The 24,304-nt window shown below is 44.5% G+C and overlaps 1 protein-coding gene across 5 annotated transcripts; it reads left to right on the top strand.

Moving 5' to 3' along the window:
• The first annotated feature begins 772 nt into the window (after positions 1-772).
• On the top strand, positions 773-23,746 carry LOC130291122 (rho-related GTP-binding protein RhoG-like). 5 transcript variants are annotated; one of them, XM_056539565.1, is made up of 2 exons: positions 773-1,270; positions 21,282-23,746. In XM_056539565.1, the coding sequence occupies exon 2, from the start codon at positions 21,304-21,306 to the stop codon at positions 21,877-21,879; it is 576 nt and encodes a 191-aa protein (XP_056395540.1). In that variant the 5' UTR covers positions 773-1,270; positions 21,282-21,303; the 3' UTR covers positions 21,880-23,746. The 5 variants fall into 5 exon arrangements, with proteins under 5 accessions (XP_056395540.1, XP_056395538.1, XP_056395535.1 ...); XM_056539563.1 differs by lacking the exon at positions 773-1,270 and adding an exon at positions 1,297-1,557; XM_056539560.1 differs by lacking the exon at positions 773-1,270 and adding an exon at positions 1,298-1,625 and having other exon boundaries at positions 21,282-23,745.
• The last annotated feature ends 558 nt before the right edge of the window (positions 23,747-24,304 follow it).

Below are 24,304 nucleotides of genomic sequence, written 5' to 3' on the forward strand. Positions count from 1 at the left end.
AATGCTACTACACACTAGTATAAATCAATATTTTTTCTTTTTGTTGACATATACCACGTATTTATTTCCTACAGTTATACACTGGTTGCGGATTGGGTTGCCTGAGGCTTTCTGCCCAATGCCTTGGTTACTAGGGTCTATAGGTATTACACACTTACCCCTAGAACTCTCTGACTATATAACAATGACATACTGTTACCTTTCTGGATATGTGCTTTTTTTTTTTATTGAGCTACAGGAGCACCTTCTAGCCAGGAAGAGCATCCTGAACACGTAAGAGACAAAAGAACACATTAGTGCATAAACAGTGGTATAGAACTGAGATATAGCGAGTTACAGCTCCTAAGAAATATTTTGTTGTATGTGAGATATATATTATTTTCTTGCTTGAGTTATGTGTACTGAAATTATAAAATGTACACTAGTGAATTTTGTATAATGTGCTATGTTTACATTGTATTGAATGAATAGAGTCACTCTTGATATCTGAGGGGAATGTTTCCTTGGCGTTAGTGAGAGGTGGCATTAATGTTAATCTGGGAGCTGGGAGGGCACCTTATAGTAAACACTATAACACCTGAGAGAAAATATGTATTTTGTGTACAGGAAATGGATATTTCTGTAAAATAACCACAGACATTTTTTTTTTTTTTTTACATATTATGTGAACACTTTATTTATTAGAATACCAGGGCTACTTAATAGCAGCACAACATTTGATGCATTCAGGTACCTTTACCTGCTGTATATGTGCAACATTTAGGACCAGGTCCTTTCCTGGGACACCACATTTCCTTACAGTATGGTGGTATTATTTATTCACAGCAGAATTAATATGGAGTGGCGATATTATTTAGTTTCTAAGCCCAAAACTAAGATGAAATCTAGCATGTGCCACAGTGAGGGGAGGGGCCCAGGTTACAAGCTGTGTAAGGGGCCCCAAAATTTCTGATGGCAGCCCTGCATTTTATATGGCTTTCCTTACTGTATTCCCAGCAGTCCTGGGATACAGAGCTCCACATCCCCTGCATGGACATCGATTTCCAGTAAACAAGCTGCCTGTATATTTCTACCGAGCCTTACAGACATGATATTATTATTATTATTATTATTATAGCGCTCTTGTTTCCAGTGCGCAGTACGTATGGATTCATTACGTCGGGAGGAATGCGGCTGTACACGACGCTTTTCTTCTCCATAAATCTGCCGGACTATCGGTGAAAAGATGTGTCCCCTTATTTTGCAGCGTTTTTTCTTCTAGATAGAGAAGGTAAAACATGGTGTGAACTGATCCCATGAATCCCCCACATTCTGCACACCGTTAGTCTCAGTGGGCGAACAGCGCCGACTTGCGGGCGCAGATGGTTTATTCTGACTCTTCTCCCGACATGCAGCGGGCTCTTTGTTGAACTACATTTCCCCAGGTGCACTGCGGCGGGTGTGCCGCTGCGAAATGTCCCGGATGTAAGGTTCTGGTAGCCGCCCAGGGCCGGTACAGGAAGTGGAGCGGTGCGAAGGAGACCAGGAAGTACCCGGGAGACGGTGAGAAGCCCCAGGGTGGGTGCGGCTCTCCTGCGTTCATACACTGGCCGGAGACGAGGTGTGGGGGGAGCAGTGGCTCGGGGGTGAGTGGCTGGCGCTGGATGTATTGGGGGCACCTAGTGCCAGGGTGGGAGTGTCTGGGGGACGGATCGGCTGTGGATAGGTGCTGGCTCTGCTCGGAGGGGATGAGTGTCAGGTAACCTCCGGAGGTGACGGCCACGACCCTAAAGGGGCAGACGAGGAAAACCGCACCGTCCTAGTGTGTACAGCCCCAAGACCCATAGGGGCAATCCACACCTTATATTTGTGTACACGATTATAAGTGCTGCACCATAGAACTATGCCCCCTACTGTACTGTACCTCAGACCCTAGGGGGGGAAGGAGACGGCACTCTGCTACTCTTCCTGGCAGCTGTGGGGCAGGACTGCACCATCTGGGGGGGGGGAGGGTCACTGGCCAGGTCCCTCTTAGGGCACTTCTCAGTGTACAGTGATCCCTCAACTTACAATGGCCTCAACATACAATAGTTTCAACATACAGTTGTCTTTTCTGGACCATTGTAACTTGAAACCAGACTCAACATACAATGCTATGGAATCTGCAAAACATGTCTATGGCTGGAAGAACTGACCAATTAGAATGGATATTTCACTGGTAAAACCAGTGTATTCCTAAAGTGTATGCACTGACTGGTGTCTGGTAGCGCCCCCTACAGTACAGGGAGGTATTACATGTTCTGTACTCTTTACCTGAACCAGGGTTAGCTGCTCCTTTGGACACCAGGTGAGGGCGGCTCCATTTTTTATTTTCTTTTTATGACATTGTGTACTGTACAGGACCCTGAAGAAGCTCCTGTCCTCTACATAGACCAGTGTTTCCCAAAGAGGGTGCCTCCAGCTGTTGCAAAACTACAACTCCCAGCATACCCGGACAGCCTTCGGATGTCCGGGCATGCTGGGAGTTGTAGTTTTGCAACAGCTGGAGGCACCCTGGTTTTTTAAACACTGAAATGGACTTATGATTTACAGCACCCAGCAGATCTTTCTTACTTTTATATGTAAGGATTTGCTTTATCTATATTAGTTATCTACCTATTTATCTTTAATCCTCACTTTTTCCTATTTGTGGATGACATTTTGGTGGCTTTAGAACCAATTACCAGGTTTCCATAGAGTTCTGGTCTCAACATACACTGGTCGTCCTGGAACCAATTAATATTGTAACTTGAGGGACCACTGTATTACATGGATTGTGCTAACATGACGGGGATGTTGATCCGCTTGTGGTTGGAGGATTCTTTTAGCCCAAACAGGCTACAATTTTTGGTATTGTTCTTATGTCCAACAACAACTGGAAGTTTAGCCATATTGGTTGTTTCTTTTAAAAAGTTTATCCCTTTAAATATTATACAGAATAACCAAGCACCATTACCTCGCCATCCTGCTCTGGTTGGCTGTGTTTTCTAATTATGCACTGAAGAAATTATGGGCAGCCAATCACTGACCTTAGCAGTGTCACACGGTACAGGCTGGCCAGTGATTGGCTGCAGTGGTCACATGTAGGTACAGTGTGCTATCACTGCAGGAAATGTAAACCCCCACGGAAATGGATTGGACAGATGAGCAATGGTTGACTATTTATTTAGATCAGTTACTTTGAAGAAAATCTGTCATCTGTTGGTACAGACGGGTAGTGCAGGTGACACTGATGACAACAATACTTACCTGGTCCCGCTCTGTGCAATGGTTCTCTTGCAATCCTCCGCCATATCTTCCGTTCTGGGGCCGACTTGGAACAGGGGCGGAGCTTAGTGATGTCACTGCTGCTGTTCTCTGCTGGTTCCTGCTTCTAGCAAATAGCAGCAGTAATTTCACTAAGCTCTGTCCGTGCTCCAATTGGCCTGGAACGGAAGATACAGTAGGAGAGCCACAGCACCGACCGGGACCAGGTAAGTATGGTTGTCATCAGTGTCACCTGTATTACCTGTCTGCACCGATAGGTTAGTGCAGGTGACAATGATGACAGATTTCCTTTAAAAGAAATCTCTCAGTAGTATCACCCGCACTAAACCTGTCACACAGGCATGAAGTACGGGTGATGCTGATTAAAAAAAGTACTCGCAATGTCCAGATTCGCCCAGCTGTTCAACCGCAAATCGCGTTTTTCTATTTATGCTAATGAGGGCCTAGGGTCATGGGCGGAGCTCCGATCCAATCTTGGGGCATGTTGACGTAATCTTCGTCAGGTGGCCACTCCGCCTGGCTCATCAATATTCATAACCCCCTTCCTTGCTCCTTTTGCCGTGTTGGTGTACAGCATATGCGCCGCTTACTGTGTACTCCCAGAAGCGGCGTCCCCCCTCCCCCGAACTCTTACTCAGAAAGATGGCTGCGGCAGCAAATGCCACTTCCGGGAGTACATAGTAAGCGAAGCATGCACCGTACACTAACACAGGCGGAGGAGCAGCGAGGAGGAGTTATGATTATTGATGAACATTGGCTGTCCGGCGAATATGACGTCAGCGTGGCCCAAGCTCGGATCGGAGCTCCGCCCATGTGGAGGAGTGCTTTCTCATTAGCATAAATGGAAAAACTTGATTTGCGGTGAAACTGCTGGGCAAATCTGGACAATGTGAGTACCGTTTTGATCAGCATCCGCCGCACTTCAAGCCCCTGTGACAGGTTTAGTGCAGGTGATACTACTGACAGATTTCCTTTTAATTAATTTATTATGGACTTGGACAACCTGAACACTTGGAAATTTTCCAGCCAAACATTTATCTTATGAGAGAGAACAAAGGCGCTCCATAGGGTAAAACACACCGGAGAGGGGGTAAGGAAATAGGATTAACCACAGCCGCTTACCCTAGGTGGTTGTGTACCAGCATACACAACAATGGTAATCATATAAAATAAATGACCGTCTGCAGCCTTCCCGCTAATGGATGATACAATGTTTCATGGTAGCTTAAAAGGATAGGCAGGATCCGCGGCCCTGACAGGACCAGGGCACACAGCAGGAACAGATAACATCAAATTTATTGTCCCAAGATGCAACACGTTTCAGGCAGGATGTGTGATACCTGATGAAGCTGTGCAAGCGCAGTGAAACGCGTTGCATCTTGGACAATAAATTTGAAGCTGAAGCACAGGCATGGACAAATCTAATAGGACAGGAGAGGGCGCAGAGGAGTCCTATCAGACAGGAGAGAGCGCAGAGGAGTCCTATCAGACAGGAGAGAGCGCAGAGGAGTGCTATCAGACAGGAGAGAGCGCAGAGGAGTGCTATCAGGACTCCTCTGCGCTCTCTCCTGTCTGATAGCACTCCTATGTGCTCTCTCCTGTCTGATAGCACTCCTCTGCGCCCTCTACTGTCTGATAGACAGGAGAGAGCGCAGAGGAGTCCTATCAGACAGGAGAGAGCGCAGAGGAGTCCTATCAGACAGGAGAGAGCACAGAGGAGTGCTATCAGACAGGAGAGAGTGCAGAGGAGTCCTGATAGCACTCCTCTGCGCTCTCTCCTGTCTGATAGCACTCCTCTGCGCTCTCTCCTGTCTGATAGCACTCCTCTGCGCTCTCTCCTGTCTGATAGCACTCCTCTGCGCTCTCTCCTGTCTGATAGCACTCCTCTGCGCTCTCTCCTGTCTGATAGCACTCCTCTGCGCTCTCTCCTGTCTGATAGCACTCCTCTGCGCTCTCTCCTGTCTGATAGCACTCCTCTGCGCTCTCTCCTGTCTGATAGCACTCCTCTGCGCTCTCTCCTGTCTGATAGCACTCCTCTGCGCTCTCTCCTGTCTGATAGCACTCCTCTGCGCTCTCTCCTGTCTGATAGCACTCCTCTGCGCTCTCTCCTGTCTGATAGCACTCCTCTGCGCTCTCTCCTGTCTGATAGCACTCCTCTGCGCTCTCTCCTGTCTGATAGCACTCCTCTGCGCTCTCTCCTGTCTGATAGCACTCCTCTGCGCTCTCTCCTGTCTGATAGCACTCCTCTGCGCTCTCTCCTGTCTGATAGCACTCCTCTGCGCTCTCTCCTGTCTGATAGCACTCCTCTGCGCTCTCTCCTGTCTGATAGCACTCCTCTGCGCTCTCTCCTGTCTGATAGCACTCCTCTGCGCTCTCTCCTGTCTGATAGCACTCCTCTGCGCTCTCTCCTGTCTGATAGCACTCCTCTGCGCCCTCCTGATAGCACTCCTCTGCGCCCTCCTCTCTCCTGATAGACAGGAGAGAGCGCAGAGGAGTCCTATCAGACAGGAGAGGGCGCAGAGGAGTCCTATCAGACAGGAGAGGGCGCAGAGGAGTCCTATCAGACAGGAGAGGGCGCAGAGGAGTCCTATCAGACAGGAGAGGGCGCAGAGGAGTGCTATCAGACAGGAGAGGGCGCAGAGGAGTGCTATCAGACAGGAGAGGGCGCAGAGGAGTGCTATCAGACAGGAGAGGGCGCAGAGGAGTGCTATCAGACAGGAGAGGGCGCAGAGGAGTGCTATCAGACAGGAGAGGGCGCAGAGGAGTGCTATCAGACAGGAGAGGGCGCAGAGGAGTGCTATCAGACAGGAGAGTGCTAGCCCACCTTCACTTACTGGACTTTGTCCATGCCTGTGCTTCAGCTTGGACAAAGCCATTATTTTATAAGCCATGATTTCTATAAAAAGAGAAAAAAAATTCTCATGAAGTATATCAGAAAGGTTACTGTTTGGCCAAGAGGTACAACATCTGACAGTGTCTGGGTGGACATTATCATGACGTTTGGCTGAGACAAAATACTTTGGCTATACAGAGCTGGTAAGAACTCTCCAAGAATAAAGACTTATACGTAAACATTAGAGATAAGCGAATTTCTGAAAAATTTAATTCGGACGATTCACCCAATTTCCCCAAAAAATTTGGTTTGGTCCAAAATTATTTGCGGCGAATCACTATTAAAAACGTTTATTTCTGGCCTACAGAGAGGTTCAATAGGAGTGGAGAACACTTTTCCTTGTCTTAACACACATAGGGAGTGTGCTGTATCAGTGAAATAATACTGTTATTCAGTATGACATGCAGATTACAGGCATTAGAGATGAGCGAACTTACAGTAATTTCGATTCGTCACGAACTTCTCGGCTCGGCAGTTGATGACTTTTCCTGCATAAATTAGTTTAGCTTTCAGGTGCTCCCGTGGGCTGGAAAAGGTGGATACAGTCCTAGGAGACTCTTTCCTAGGAATGTATCCACCTTTTCCAGCCCACCGGAGCACCTGAAGGCTGAACTAATTTACGCAGGATAAGCCATCAACTGCCGAGCCGAGAAGTTCATGACGAATCAGATTTACTGTAAGTTCGCTCATCTCTAACAGGCATCACTATTAGAATCACTGCTGCAGAGTGTTTGGATGTGGCAGATTTTTGTCATTTTTATTTAATTTAAATTTATTTAAATTTTTTGAGATTACCCATTCTGGTGAGCATCAAGCTGGAGGTCCTCCGCTAGGCGAGATAACACCTGTTTCAGACCCTGCCTCTCATCGCCCCCTGACTGTGAATTTTTAAAGGGTAGCTCCCACCATCATGATTTTTTTTTTTCTTTTTTCTGTCCCTGCCTATTGCACTTCTATCCCTAACACCCTCCCTGCCTTTATTTTTATTTTTTTTACTATTTTTAAAATGGCATTTAGTCTGCCTGGTAGTGTGCTCACTACCAGGCAGACTTCCCCAGCAGGCACCACGTCACTGATGCCTGCTGAGGGGGACTTCCGCCCTTAGTTCTCCTAACAGGGTGCCTCCAGCTGTTTCACCACTACAACTCCCAGCATGCCCTGACATATATTGGCTGTCAGGGCATGCTGGGAGTTGTAGTGGTAAAACAACTGGAGGCACCCAGGACAGGAGTTTCATGGGGGAAGGAGTGAGCCAGGAGCCGATGCGGGAGGGACGGGTGCGGGGGAGACTCTTCCTGCCGCTCGGTAAGTAAACCCAAACAACCCCCATCCCCCCCCCCCCGTACCTTGCAGCAGCGCCCCCCATCCCCCCCCCCCCCCCGGTACCTTGCAGCAGCGCCCCCCATCCCCCCGCACCTTGCAGCAGCTCCCCCCATCCCCCCCCCGTACCTTGGAGCAGCACTCCCCGCACCTTGCTGTAGCAGCCAACCCCCTCGCGCCGCCCGCACCTTGCAGCAGGGCCGTCGGCGAGTGCGGGAAGCCGATGCGCAGCCCTGGCTGTTACTGCGCCTGCGCAAAATTTCGACTGATGCCCTGCCGGAATTTTGCAGTGACGTCAATTCGCACTGCATTCGGCCACTAGGAGGGCGCCCCCTAGTGGCCGATTTTCAAATTGCTTTTAAAATGTTTTAAAAGCATTTTTTTTAATAAAAGTATATTAGAGATATGTTGTAGTACTTGAGTACTACAACATATCAAAAATTATTTTTCATGACAGTGCCCATTTAATATATAATCAACTGGCTCCAGAAAGTTGAACTTCAGCAGCTGATAATTATTGGAAGGATTAAGATTTTTTAATACAAGTAATTTACAAATCTGTTTTCAAGAAGATAATTGGGGCTCAGGGTAAAGGATATGAGGACACCACTGGTTCAATTATCAAGATATTATTTATTAATTTATTAATAATAATATACATTATAGAGACGCAGTGAGTCGTGATCTGCAGGGCCCTTGCAGAATCACAGCACTCACTGTATGATAATATAAATAAAATAGATTAATATACTAATACTAAAAATGTATATAGAGACTAAAAAATGATATAAAACTGTATAAAATTAAGTAATTGATGAATAGCCCTCCTAGGAGTCCATCTGCATTTAATGCAGGCTGATACAGTCAATATCCTCAATGGGGAGAAAAATGACTGTCCAGTATTCAGTATATAACAGATAGTCCAGTACCAGTGTATACAGCTAGTCCATGTCCAATTGCCAGTATACTCAGGAGATTGCTAGTTTGTAGCATAAATGAATGTGTAGCAGCGCTGTAATAAGGATGTATCCTGTAATATTTCAGTAGTTACTTTGTATTGCAAAAGATACAGGTTATCTCACCGCTCCAGAACGCCGGCTTTCTTAGGGGATGCTGCGATCTCTCTTGCGATCCCTCCTGCGGGCTTTTGCGGTGTCTCTTCGTTTGAGTCCGACCATTCACACACTGTGCACGAGAGGACGCTGTCTGGAGACTCCGCCGTCTCCTAGGATGACAGTGTCGGGGCTGGCGGTGGGTTCTGGATGAAGTGGCTCCAACGCTTCTGCTGGCGGTCACAGCCGCGTCCTCGTGGCTCAGAGGAGGGGCTTATGCACTGGTCTTAAAGTTCATATAAAAGGGGCTGGGCGCGTTTCAAGACTATACTTAGTCTTTTCTTCATCAGCAATATTATATTATATATAGTCGGCGTCTCTATCGCTATCTTATATATAGTTGTATATGTTATACTCCTCCTCTACCAAATACGTCACTTCCAGTGTAAATAGACACAAAGTAGTTGTAAAAGCATGAATGAGAATCATAGTAAGTAAATAAATATATGGAGCTAAAATACTTATAATGAATTGTGTTACAACAACTCATAATATTAGTAGCATAGGTGTATATATATTGAATATTATAATAAATTATATGTCTATGTACGCTGGACATTTAAGCGAAACATAGACGCTAGACATATAGAATCAAAAATAGTACAAATGCTATAAATATATATGTATAGAATAATTTCAAATCTTTTTTAAAAATATATAGAAACCCTTTATAGAGAGAGTGTGTGTGTGTGTGTGTGTATATATATATATATATATATATATATATATATATATATATATATATATATATATATATATGCGCCAAAAGGTCTGGGACACAATGTAATAATAATAATTTAATACAAAAAATTTGTAGATAAATATGTAGATAAAAATTTAAAAAGAAAAAAGAAAAATAAAGAAAAAAATGAAGTGTCATATAAAATGTAGGAAAAGTGTAGGAAAAAAATATAAATAAATATATATACATACTAGTGTATAAATATGTAAAAATACTAGTAAGATCACCAGATGGAATGTAAGTGGAGGATATTAATAATATTATATGCTGTCTTGATAAATGAAATATGATAAAAATTTGGACCTAAAGGGATATTGACTGTATCAGCCTGCATTAAATGCAGATGGACTCCTAGGGAGGGCTATTCATCAATTACCTAATTTTATACAGTTTTATATCATTTTTTGGTCTCTATATTAATTTTTAGTATTGTATATTAATCTATTTTATTTTATATATATATATATATATATATATATATATATATATTATCATACAGTGAGTGCTGTGATTCTGCAAGGGCCCTGCAGATCACGACTCACTGCGTCTCTAAAATTTATATTGTTATTAATAAATAACAATATCTTGATAATTAAACCAGTGGTGTCCTCATATCCTTTACCCTGAGCCCCAATTATCTTCTTGCAAACCAATTTTTTCTCACCTTGGGTGTAGGTGTTATTTATTGGGTAGCCCGGGTAACCATTGGTTACAGTTGAACAAAGAGCCACTCCAATTCTCTTTTAATTTACAAATCTGTTTAACTTTCTGATGCCAGTTGATATATAAAAAGTTTTTTCCCGGAATACCCCTTTAACCCCTTGGGGACGGAGCCCATTATAACCCTAAGGATGGGAGCATTTTTTGCACATCTGACCACTGTCACTTTAAGCATTAATAACTCTGGGATGCTTTTACTTTTCACTCTGATTCCGAGATTTTCAAAATCGGAATTTTTCAGGGACCAGTTCAGTTTTGAAGTGGATTCGTAGGGCCTTCATATTAGAAATACCCCATTATAAAAACTGCACCCCTCAAAGTATTCTAAATGACATTCAGAAAGTTTAACCCTTTAGGTGTTTCACAGGAATAGCAGCAAAGTGAAGGAGAAAATTCAAAATCTTCATTTCTTTTACACTCGCATGTTCTTGTAGACCCAGTTTTTGAAATTTTACAAGGGGTAATAGGAGAAAAAGACCCCCAAAACTTGTAACCCAATTTCCCTCGAGTAAGGAAATGCCTCATATGTGTATGTCAAGTGTTCGATGGGCGCAGTAGAGGGCTCAGAAGGGAAGGAGCAACAATGGGATTTTGGAGAGTGAATTTTGCTGAAATGGTTTTTGGGGGGCATGTCACATTTAGGAGGCCCCTATGGTGCCAGAAAAGCAGAAAACCCCCACATGGCACGTAACTATTTTGGAAACTACACCCCTCAAGGCACGTAACAGGGTAGGTGTCCAGTGAGCCTTAACACCCCACAGGTGATTGACGAAATTTCGTTAAAGTGGGGCGTGAAAATGAAAAATTTGATTTTTAACACTAAAATGCTGGTGTTACCCCAAACTTTTCATTTTCCCAAGGAGTAATAGGAGAAAATGCCCCACAAAATTTGTAACCCAATTTCTCTCGAGTAAGGAAATGCCTCATGTGGATGTAAGGTGCTCTGCGGGTGCACTAGAGGGCTCAGAAGGGAAGGAGCGACATTGGGTTTTTGGAGAGCGGATTTTGCTGAAATGGTTTTTGGGGGCATGTCCCAATTAGGAAGCCCCCATGATGCCAGAACAGTAAAAAAAAAAAAAAAAATCACATGGCATACTATTTTGGAAACTACACCCCTCACAGAATTTAATAAGGGGTTCAGTGAGCATTTACACCCCACTGGCATTTGACAGATCTTTGCAACAGTGGGCTGTTCAAATGAAAAATTACATTTTTCATTTTTACGGACGACTGTTCAAAAAATCTGTCAGACACCTGTGGGGTGTAAATGCTCACTGCACCCTTTGTTACATTCTGTGAGGGTTTTAGTTTCCACAATGAGGTCACATGTGGGGCTCCTTCTCTTCTGAGCATTGTAGTTCGCCCGCAGAGCACTTTACATCCACATTTGGGGTATTTATATACTAAGAAGAAATGGGGTTGCAAATTTTGGGGGGGCTTTTTTTTTCCTATTACCCCTTCTGAAAATGAAAAATTTGGGGTAACACCAGAATTTCAGGAAATTTTTTTTTTTTTCATTTTCATGTCAAACTTTAACGAAAATTTGTCAAAGACCAATGGGTTGTTAAAGCTCACTATACCCCTTGTTACATTCCATAAGGGGGGTAGTTTCCAAAATGGGGTCACATGAGGGTGTTTATTTTTTTTGCGTTCATGTCAGAACTACTGTAACGATCAGCCACCCCTGTGCAAATCACCAATTTAGGCCTCAAATGTACTTGGTGCGCTCTCACTCCTGAGCCATGTAGTTCATCCGCAGAGCATTTTACGTCCACATATGGGTATTTCCGTACTCAGAAGAAATTGCGTTAGAAATTTTGGGGGTCTTTTTCTCCTTTTACCTCTTGTGAAAATGAAAAGTGTGGGGCAACACCAGCCTGTTAGTGTAAACATTTTAAAAATGTTTACACAAACATGCTTGTGTAGCCCCCAACTGTACCTTTTCATAAGGGGTAAAAGGAGAAAAATCCCCCCAAAATTTGTAACACAATTTCTCCCGAGTATGGGGAGATACCCCATATGTGGCCCTAAACTGTTGCCTTGAAATACGACAGGGCTCTGAAGTGAGAGAGCGCCATGCGCATTTGAGGCCTAAATTAGGAATTTACAATAGGGGTGGACCCGGTTACAAGGATGGGGCTTGTCTACACCAAAACCCTACAGCAGTGTTTCCCAAACAGGGTGCCTCCAGCTGTTGCAAGACTCCCAGCCTGCCAGGACAGTCTATGGCTGTCCAGCAACACTGTAGTGTTTTACTTTTTATTATTTGTTAGTGTAGTGTGGTGTTTTTAGGGTACATTCACACAGGCAGGGGTTCACAGTAAGTTTTCCGCTGGGGGTGCCCCGGGGGGGTGCCCCAAACCTTCAGCTGTGGCAAAATGACAACTCCCAGAATTCACTGACAGACCGTACATGCTGGGAGTTGTAGTTTTACAACAGCTGTAAGCACACTGGTGGGGAACCACTGAGTTAGAAAACACTCTAGCTCAGTGATTCCAACCCGTGTGCCTCCAGCTGTTGCAAGTCTACAACTCCCAGCATTTACGGTCTGTCAGTGCATTCTGGGAGTTGTAGTTTTGCAACAGCTGGAGGCACACGGGTTGGAATCACTGAGTTAGGAAACAGACTTTAGCTCAGTGTTTCCCAACCAGTCTGCCTACAGCTGTTGCAAAACTACAATTCCCAGCACGGCCAGACAGTCAGGGATGCTGGGCGTGTAGTTCTGCAATATCTGGCCCTTCATATGTTGCAGAACTACAACTCCCAGCATGCCTGGACAGTCTGGGCATGCTAGGAGTTATAGTTATGCAACAACTGGGGAAGAACAGTTTGGAGACCGCTAAGTAGTGGCCTCCAAACTGTAGCCCTCCAGATGTGGCAAAACTACAACTCCAAGCATGCTCAGACTGTCCAGGCACACTGGGAGTTGTAGTTCGGCAACATCTGAAGGGCCAGATATTGCAGAACTAGACTGCCCAGCATCCCTGACTGTCTGTACATGCTGGGAATTGTACATTAGCAACATCTGGAGGGCTACAGTTTGGAGACCACCATTTAGTGGTCTCCAAACTGTGCCACTTGAGATGTTGCAAAACTACAACTCCCAGCATGCTCAGACAGTCAGTGCATGCTGAAAGTTGTAGTTTTGCGACATCTGGAGGACCACAGTTTAGAGACCACTACACAGTGGTCTCCAAACTGTGACCCTCCAGATGTTGCAAAACTACAACTCCCAGACAGCCTTTGGCTGTGTGGGCATGCTGGGAGTTGTAGTTTTGCAGCTTTTAGAAGGCCACAGTGAAGATCACTTACCGCGATCTTCACTGCAGCCTTCTCCACGCCACACTTTCCGGCCGCAGCTCCTCCTGCTTCCTCCGCTGCTCCGGGATGCCGCCTCCGCCAGTCCAGGTAAGCCGGGCCATGTTTCCCCCTCTCCGCCCATGTTCTCCCCCGCTCTGCCCCGACTTCGATCGGTGGGCAGAGCGGGGATATGAACTCTAACACCCCCCCCCCCCCACCCCCAACTGCCATTGGTGGTCAGCCTGACCGACCAATGGCAGGGGATAGGAGGGGGTGGCATTACTGCCACCTCGCTCCTATCCTTTAGGATGCCTGGCATCATTCTTATTTTCCGGGCCCAGATCGCAGCAAATCGCAGGTCTGAATTGACCTGCGATTTGCTGTGATCGCCGACATGGGGGCATTGCCACGGGATGCCTGCTGATAGATATCGGACCAGCAGTCATCCTGGTCCGATCACCGCCCGGCGAGCTGCGGTGATCGGAAATATGGAGGGCGTATGGATATTACGCCCTTCGTCCCCAAGGAGTTAATCAATTATGGTTAGACATATATTGTTCCTGACCATAGTTACAGACGTCGGTGCTGCCATGCACTTTGATACACACCGACAGGCTCAAAGACTGGCCCACCTTCTCTTATACAAACTTATGCAGGGCTGGTACTGCCTTCTTTGCAAAGAAATGACGGCTTGGGACTCTCCACCTCGGATCGGCACAAGCCATCAGTTCTCTGAAAGGTGCAGAGTCCACCACTTGAAAAGGGACGGACTGCAACACCAGCAACTTGGACAGGAGAACATTCAGCTTCTGCGCTGTTGGATCAGTGGGCGCATACTGTTGTCTCTTGGACATGGCTTCGCCGATGGATTGTTGGCAGAATAACTGACTAAAAGTAGGAGGAGCATCTGGAGGGACATAAGAAGGGTATGACACAGCTCCCTTCGGCTGAGCCGATTGACCCTTGGCTGGCTGAAAGAGGGAGAGGCGTGCCACTGGGTGATGCAGCAGGCTGCACTACCACATTGGAGCCACGGTTCTTGGTTTATGGTGTCGCAGCATATGTTGCCAACATTTGTACCCTGGCCACGCTTCACCTTCTGCTGACACATCTTGCATGTGGCTATGGTAACCATCTTCGGATGCTTCATGAAAAACTGCCACACCGCCGAGTAGCGGATTTTCCTACCAACAGCCTGCAGTAATTGACTGCTACTGCCGCCGTCTCCAGGAACCCCTGTGGTCACAAGTAGGGAGTGACTGTGACATCACGAGCCTCCGCCTAGCATCGCCAGTCATCCAACCCCCCCCTCGCAATCTCTCGTACAGGGAGCTCTGCTGAAAAAAATGACGTTTCACACCCAGCACATCAGCTGGTGAAAACACGCCACCCTCCATTCATCTCTATGGGAGAGGTAGAGACACAGAGTTCGCATGTTTCCGCCGCTACTGTAGAGATGGAGGGGGTCTGTTTCGACCAGCTAATGTGCTGGGTACAAAACTCACTCTAGCAGAGCCAAAGCCCCAGACGGATGATCGCAGGAGTCCGACTGCTGGGGTCATGCCGATAGAGGATACATTTCTTACTTCTAGACGTCTTTAAGGACGGATCGGTTTTTTACTTTTTCATGTTTTTTTCCTCCTCGCCTTTTAACTCTTTAAAATGTCCACCAACAGGGCTATATGAGGGCTTGATTAATGTGGTACCAAGTGTACTTTGTAATTATATTTCTTATTTTATCACAAAATCTTACTGCAAATCAAAAGATTGGAGGGAAAAAAACAAAACCCAATTTTTCAACTTTTTGGGATGTTTTAGATTTACACAGCACTTTATGGTAAAAATTACATCTTATCTTTATTCTGTAGGTCAATACTATTACAACAACTTTTACAACTTTTTTTTTAAAGTACTCTGCCCCTAGATATCTTATCCCCTATCCAAAGTATAGTGGATAAGAGGAGAAGATGTCTGATTGCGGGTGTCACGCCGTGGGGACCCTCTCGATCTCTCCAGGAGAGATCGCAGGGATAGGAAATAAGATGTCTAGGGGCTGAGTACCCCTTTAACCCCTTAGCAGCGCAGGACGTAAATCTACGCCCTGGTGCGGTGGTACTTAACGCACCAGGATGGACATTTACGTCCTGTACATGACCGCGAGCATCGGAGCGATGCTCGGGTCATGCGCGGCAGTGCCCGGCTGCTGATAGCAGCCAGGGACCCGCCGGTAATGGCCAACATCCGTGATCGTGCGGATGTCCACCATTAACCCCTCAGATGCCGTGATCAATACAGATCGCGGCATCTGCGGGAGTGCAGTCAGAAAAATGCATGATCAGATCGCCCGCAGTGCTGCCGTGGCGATCCGATCATCTTTAATGGCGGACGGAGGTTCCCTCACCTGCCTCCGTCCGTCTCCCGGCGTCTTCTACACTGATCAGTGCTATGCCCTATACATAGCACTGAACAGTATTAGCAATCAACTGATTGCTATTAATAGTCCCCTATGGGGACTATTAACCCCTTCCCGCAAAATCAGGTACATGTATGTGGGGATTACGGACGACTTTCCGCAACACCACGTACATCTACCTGATGAGAATAAACTGTCACAGTGCTGCCGGGCGCTGCAACAGTTTATTTAGCTTGGCTGTGTTGCACGGGGTAGCGCTGCGTCCATGGCCCTAACTTCACTATCATTGACATCGCGCCTGCTGGGCAAGTCTGCCAGGCAGAAAAAAATGCATTTTTTATATAGTAAAAAAAAAAATTTAAGGCAGGGAGGGGGTTAGGGATAGATGAACAATAGGCAGGGTCAGAAAAAAAAAAAAAGGATGGCAGGGGCTACTCTTTAAGGGGTAAAATTTTCTGTCCCATATATATATTTTTTCCCATATACAGTGGGGCAAAAAAGTATTGTCAGCCACCAATTGTGCAAGTTCTCCCACTTTAAAAGATGAGAGGCCTGTAATTTTCATCATAGGTATACCTCAACTATGAGAGACAGAATGGGGGGAAAGAATACCGGAAATCACATTGTAGGATTTCTAATGAATTCATTAGTAAATTCCTCGGTAAAATAAGTATTTGGTCACCTAAAAACAATATACCGAATATTAAGGCCAAAGTAACGAAACAAATTGTTGAGTAAGTTTGTTTGGTGTGCCTAACCTAAATAGAAAACCTATCATAAACACCAAACACAAATTAGTATGTAGAATTGAACAAATCTTTGAGTACAAAATTTTAAAAACTAGATAAAAGAGGATCAGCAGCAATCAGAAAAAATGTGCAAAGGTCATTACAATATCATATGCATCACACCATATATAACTATTTGCTGGTATACTAAGAGTACCAAAAAGTGCATATACAAAAAGAGGGAGCTATGCAAGTATAAGCAGAAGGTGCATAGAAAATGCAAGTATAGGAGTAATACAACAACTGTCAAAAGGATTGGTGTGACTTGAACTGGCAATCAAAGGGGAGAGAGGTCAAGAGGAAAAGAGGAGAATACAGCCTCTCAAAACCTCTATTTGTGTTCGGGGCTCCACACATGACCGGCAAGACATACCTACCCCAGTAGACCACACTTCTTCAGTGGATTCCTGTAAAGAAACTAATAACACATATGCATAACGCTATATAGTAAAGCGGTTGACGTGTGCTTAGAAACCGCGACCGAGGGTTAGCCTTTAGAGGGCATACCCTATTAATTGACGAAGTAAAGAAGGGAGGGAGGGTGGGTTTCGCCAAACGTAAGCATGTACCTGTGAGACAGGGGGCATGCGTTTAAATATGTAAGGCCCCTCCCATAATTATGCACACACCTGGGTGATGGGGGCGTGCATAAAGTATTCCATGCCCCTCTCACAAACACAGCCAGATAGGCTTATCACATAGACTATGCTGTCCCCTTACTTGGAATAAAGTAACAATAAAAATAGCCAAATCAGTCACTCACAATGCCAAAGACCGACTTGGTGTACTCACGTGTAATAGACCCGCACTACCCCAACGCTGTTTCGCAATTTCGCTTCCCACACAGGGATACCTAGTGAATGACCTGCAGAGAGCTGGGACCAAAGTAACAAAGGCTTTGCACTATGCCACCAGGGACTCATCATGCAGTGCCAGACATGACCCCCTGCTTAAGCCAGTACATGTCCGGGCCCATCTGAAGTCTGCTAGAGAGCATTTGGATGATCCAGAAGAGTATTAGGAGAATGTCATCAGATGAAACCAAAGTAGAACTTTTTGGTAAAAACTCAACTCATGTTTTGAGGAGAGAGAATGCTGAGTTGCATCCAAAGAACACCATACCTACTGTGAAGCATAGGGGGTGGAAACATCATGCTTTGGGGATGTTTTTCAGCAAAGGGACCAGGACGACTGATTCGTGTAAAGGAAAGAATGAATGGGGCCATGTATCTTGAGATCTTGAGTGAAAACCTCCTTCCATCAGCAAGGGCATTAAAGATGAAACATGGCTGGGTCTTTCAGCATGACAATAATCCCAAACACACTGCCCGGGCAACAAAGGAGTGGCTTCATAAGAAGTATTTCAAGGTCCTGGAGTGGCCTAGCCAGTCTCCAGATCTTAGCCCCATAGAAAACCTTTGGAGGAAGTTGAAAAATGTGATTTTATGGATTTTTTTTTATTTCTCATTATGTCTCTCATAGTTGAGGTATATCTATGATGAAAATTACAGGCCTCTCATCTTTTTAAGTAGGAGAACTTGCACAATTGGTGGCTGACTAAATACTTTTTTTGCCCACTGAATGTGGCAGTGAGGGCTTATTTTGGCACTGCATAATCTGAAGTTTTTATAGTTACCATTTTTCTGGTATACGAAATAACCGAAAATTACAGCCCTAAACCCCCAGTACCTGTCAAAAATGCCCTGATTAAAGCTTAAATCGCAGCAATTATTGGGTTAAGGACACAATCAGCTTGAGTGATGTCTATCATTAGCAGTGAGTCCCATGTGCTAATAGCAGGTGGTATTCTTTGTGTATGAACCATTTTCTGCTTGTAAGCACTCTTTATACAAACTGAGCATACATGTGTGCTCTGTGTCGTTAAAGGGGTACTCCAGTGGAAAACTTTTCTTTGTGGTACACAGTGCTCTCTGCTGACATCACGAGCACAGTGCTCTCTGCTGACACCTCTGTCCATTTTAGGAACTGTCCAGAGCAGCATATGTTTGCTATGGGGATTTTCTCCTGCTCTGGGCAGTTCTTAAAATGTACAGAGATGTCAGCAGAAAGCACTGTGCTCGTGATATCAGCAGAGAGCACTATGTTCCAAAAAGAAAAGAATTTCCTCTATAGTATTCAGCAGCTAATAAGTGCTAGAAGGATTAAGATTTTTTAATAGAAGTAATTTACAAATCTGTTTAACTTTCTGGCACCAGTTGATTTAAAAAAAAAAAAAGTTTTCCACAGGAGTACCCCTTTAACCCCTTAAGGATACATGACATACTGGAACGTCATGTGTCCGCTCCCAATCTATAACGCGGGGCCACGGCGTGGCCCCGCGTCATAGCGGGACGGGCCCGGCCGTTGTTAATAACCCGTGGCTAATATCGCGCGGCATTGATCGCAGTGCCGCGTGCTATTAACCCTTTAGACGCGGCGTTTAAAGTTGAAAGTGAAAGTGTGCCGGTTAGCTCAGTGGGCTGTTCGGGATAGACGCGGCGAAATCGCGGCATCCCGAACAGCTTACAGGACAGCAGGAGGGTCCCTACCTGCCTCCTCGCTGTCCGATCGCCGAATCACTGCTCAGTGCCTGAGATCCAGGCATGAGCAGTCAAGCGGAAGAATCATCGATCACTGCTTTCTTATGAGAAACCAGTGATCAATGATGATCAGTGTGTGCAGTATTATAGGTCCCTATGAGAGCTATAACACTGCAAAAAAAAGTGAATAAAGATCATTTAACCCCTTCCCTATCAACAGTTTGAATCACCCCCCTTTACCCGTAAAAGAAAAAAAAGTGTAAATAAAAATAAACCTATATGGTATCGCCGCGTGCGGAAATGTCCGAATTATAAAAATATATTGTTAATTAAACTGCACAGTCAATGGCGTACGCGCCAGAAAAATTCCAAAGTCCAAAATAGTGTATTTTTGGTCACTTTTTATATCATTTAAAAATGAATAAAAAGCGATCAATAAGTCCTATCAATGCAAAAATGGTACCGTTAAAAACTTCAGATCACGGTGCAAAAAAATGAGCCCTCATACCGCCCCATACGCGGAAAAATAAAAAAGTTATAGGGGTCAGAAATGACAATTTTAAACGTATTCATTTTCCTGCATGTAGTTATGATTTTTTTCAGAAGTACGACAAAATCAAACCTATATAAGTAGGGTACCATTTTAATCATATGGACCTACAGAATAAATATCAGGTGTCATTTTTACCGAAAAATGGACTACGTCGAAACGGAAGCCCCCAAAAGTTACAAAACAACGTTTTTTTTTTTTTTCAATTTTGTCTCACAATGATTTTTCCGTTTCACCGTAGATTTTTGGGCAAAATGACTGATGTCATTACAAAGTAGAATTGGTGGCGCAAAAAATAAGCAATCATATGGATTTTTAGGTGGAAAATTGAGAGTTATGATTTTTTAAAGGCAAGGAGCAAAAAACGAAAATGCTAAAACTGAAAAACCCCTGGTCCTTAAGGGGTTAAGGTGTTAATCCACTGCAGATTTTATGCTATGGATTTAGATAATTTGAATATCTAAAGTTTGCAGTGTGAAATCTGCAGGGGGGTGAAGGAGTTATTCAGCAGAAGGACGTTTGTATTTTATTAAATTATTAATTATATAAATGTGCCCATTTTATCTGGTATTAAAAAAACAAGCCTTTTACTTACTATTGCCTCTGATAGCCTACCCCCAGCCTCCATTGTGGTCCTCTTCCTGGTGTAGATCAGTGAATCACTGACCGAGGCAGGACACTGCTACCGCCAGCGATTCTCTGAGCTGCAGGGTGATGAATCGGCCACTGACTTGGGGAGCATTGGGGGAATGCAGGAGGTAAGTAAAGGTTTATTTATATTTTTAATACCAGATAGAATGGGTATATTTAAATAATATAGATAACTCAACCTGTGTGTGTGTATGTACCAGCATCATGTCCAAACGGCTAAAGATATTAACATGAAACTTGACACACATGTTACTTATATGTCAACAACAAACATAGGATAGGTGATTTAACGCTTACAAGTCCCATAACCCTTACCCTTAGTCCCATACAAGTCAATAGGAAATATATGTTACTGCATAACTTCCAAACAGCTGGAGATATTTCGATAATACTTGGTCACATGTTACTTATATGTCCACTTTAAATATAGGATAGTTAATTTAACCCTTAACTACCCCCATTTGTGAGGGTCGGGGTTTTTGTTTAAAGTCCCATGCAAATCAATGGGAAATGTATGTTCCCACATAACTTCCGTACGGCTGGAGATATTTCAATACCTGGTACACATATTACGGGTCGGGATAGGAGGTTGGGATATGACAACAATATATGAGGACGGGATATGAAGTCAAAAGCTTCCTCCTTTGTTTATTTTCCTCCCCAACAAGGATTAGGAAGGAAAAACCGGGCAACGCCGGGTATTAAGCGAGTAAATAATAAAAAATAAATAAAAATAAACTTACCACTGGATAAGTATACAAGATTGTACCATAACACATGAATTCATCAGTTATGTTCAGGATAGAGGAATAAACATGAGATCACTGGGAGCCCCAACAGTCACAATAATATGATTTGGGATTTGCATGTATGCCTGTGTGCATCTTGGCCAGTTCCCTTGTGGTGTATCTCCTTTGTGTATATTTTTAGTAAACTAGATGTAACAATATTGTCTTTTTGCCATCAGGTACAGCTGGGCTTCATGAAGAATGCAGACAATAAAGTGTGTAGTCGTTGGTGATGGAGCAGTTGGAAAAACATGCCTTCTTATCAGTTACACCACCAATGCCTTTCCAGAAGAGTACATCCCCACAGTATTTGACAATTACAGTGCTCAGATGACAGTGGATGGGAGAACAGTTAGCCTTAACCTGTGGGACACTGCTGGTCAAGAGGAATATGACCGCCTCCGCACCCTGTCATATCCTCAGACCAATGTGTTCATTATATGTTTCTCCATTGGCAGTCCGTCATCATATGCCAATGTGAGGCACAAGTGGCACCCAGAGGTTTCCCATCACTGTCCTAACGTGCCGGTCTTACTTGTGGGGACCAAAAGAGATCTTCGGAATGATGCAGAGACTATTAAAAAGTTAAAGGAGCAGAGCCTTGCACCCACCACAACCCAGCAGGGCTCGTCTCTCGCCAAACAGATCGGCGCAGTGAAGTATCTGGAATGCTCGGCCTTGCACCAGGAGGGAGTTAGGGAGGTGTTTGCAGATGCCGTTCGTGCTGTTTTAAATCCTGTGGTAAAGAAAAATTCCAAGAAGTGTGTCCTACTATAGGGGTGAATGCTGACCACTGAGATGCTGTGTCAACAATAAATCTGGGTTTTTAGCTCAACACCTTGGGCTTCCTTTTATCCTCAGCTTGCACTAACAGCTCATCCTGTGAGTTGTGTGGAGGTAGATTGCGCTTTATTGCTTTCCTAAGAATGAATGAATATGCCACAGGTGAGGCAGTGGTTTGTGCAGAGCAACGCAATAAATCACAATGTACTTGGAATAAGAAATATCTCCAAGCGCTTACGCATGCCAGCCTTGCACTTTGGACTGTCATGTTTTGATTTTTGTTCTCTCCCCTCTTACAATTTATATTGCCAACACAGATGAAGTCCTGCTTTTTTTTCAAATTTTTTTTTAACAAGATACCTATTTTATACTACTCTCTTTGCCAATATCGAAGCTTCACAGTGCAATTTTTTTTTTATTCTTTTATGGACACGTACCTAAAAGGCCTTTTCACTTTCATATGAATGACGGAAAGCCATTTGGACTCCCAGACTGTTTATTCTTTACTATGTGCTGGATCAGTACTTTACATCTCACTGAATTCTTCTAAACATTGTAAACTTCCTTTTTCCAGAAGGAAGGCTTTTTAATCTGAGTTCCAAATCTTTCTGTAGCATAGGATAGACACTCTTCCTTACAGCACAACTCAGGGCTTCATAATGGTTATGAAACAGATGTCCCTATTGAAACTGGTTAAAGGGAACCTATCGTAAAAAAGAAATGTGGATCATGTATACAATGAGTCTAGTTCCTCGTTCATACAGGTTGGTTAACCAGATGCTATAGGTTATGTTGTACTTCAGCTGCTGTTAATGTGTTGTAGCAGGTGCTGAAATAATTCAGACAATATATTCTGTGCACTTACCTGTGTATCTCTAGGCTAGTGAGTATTTTATAATTGCTATGTCTCCAGTTCCCAGTCTCATCATAATCAGTCTTATTGATTTACCTTCAGCCATGACTAGGACACATGAAAACTAGTGTCTATGAATTCAGCTTATCCTTACGGTTGGATCCTCAACGGGGCTCCCGAGATCTGCTCTTGGGATCAAAGTTGAAATATGTGTACAATACACTCATGATGCTCAGTACAAACAACCTTATTTCTTAATAGTACCCTTACTCCTTATCTTGTAAAATGTAAGGGGCTTCTAGGCAAGATCTATTTTTATATTTGAGCCCCCCCCCCCCCCCCCAGGTCTTTTGCAGTGTCTCATATACATTTGTTCCCACAAGACTATTGGAAACTTCCAGGTCTGAGTGGAGGAATTGCCCCTTAAGGGCAAATCTTTTACTTTAGGGGAATGTATTCATTATAAGTTATTATAATATCATGTGGCAATGAACAATAAGTAACCTGTATTGTCTCCCTTATTTTTGCAATCATTCATGAGATGCACATTTCCAGAAAAGATCTAGCCTAAAAGCTATGCCTTTAGGTTTAAAGTGATATTGCCACTTAAAAAAAAATGTTTTTGACCTTCCAACCAGACATGTCAAAGGAATGATCAGTCAGAGACAGTGCTAAAACCCCACTGATTTCTGGATATAGCTACAAGTGTGCAGCAGTGCCATTCGATCTCAGTCCTTGCACAAGAAGGTTTCTATTAGGGATCGACCGATTATCGGTTTGGCCAATATTATCGGCCGATAATCACGATTTTGGGCATTATCGGTATCAGCAATTACCTTGCTGATAATGCCCCGCACCACGACCGACCCGCCGCACCGCGTCTTACTCCCCACCGCACCGCCCCAGCCCCATTGCCTCCCCCATCCCCGGTTTTATAATTACATGTTCCCGGGGTCAACGCTACTTCTGGCTCCTGCTGCGTCCTGCGTTACGCTGTGCGCAATGACGATCGACTCGACGTCAGTCAGTGCGCACAGTGACAGCTCAGGAGGAACCCAACCGGAGCCAGATGTAGAGTGGACCCCGGGAACAGGTAATTATAAAACCGGGGATGGGGGAGGCAATGTGGGTGGCGGGGGGGGGGGGGGATGGTGTCGTTTATAGGACTCAGGACGCCCGGACAGGCAGGGGGAGAGTAGCGGGTGGTGGTGGCGGCGGTCTATGGCACCGCAAAAACCGCTGCAGTTCATTGATTTAAAGCGCCCGCTTTAAATCAATGATCTGCACCGGTGGGGGGGGGGGATAAATAGCCGATAACTTATGCCGGAATATTGGTATAAGCTATCGGTCCTAACCTCCACAGATTATCGGTATTGGCCCTAAAAAAAACTATATCGGTCGATCCCTAGTTTCTATGGTAGTCAAGGGAACCTATCTTTTGCAATAAGTTGGATTGAGTGGCAAGCTAGAGAGTGGAGTGCACAGCTGCCTGCATCTCCCAGTTATATCTAGCAAACAGTGGGGGTCCCAGCACAACGACCCCAACTGATCAAATCTTTTGACATG

This window comes from Hyla sarda, chromosome 9 (genome assembly GCF_029499605.1).
Source record: "Hyla sarda isolate aHylSar1 chromosome 9, aHylSar1.hap1, whole genome shotgun sequence".
NCBI lineage: Eukaryota > Metazoa > Chordata > Amphibia > Anura > Hylidae > Hyla > Hyla sarda.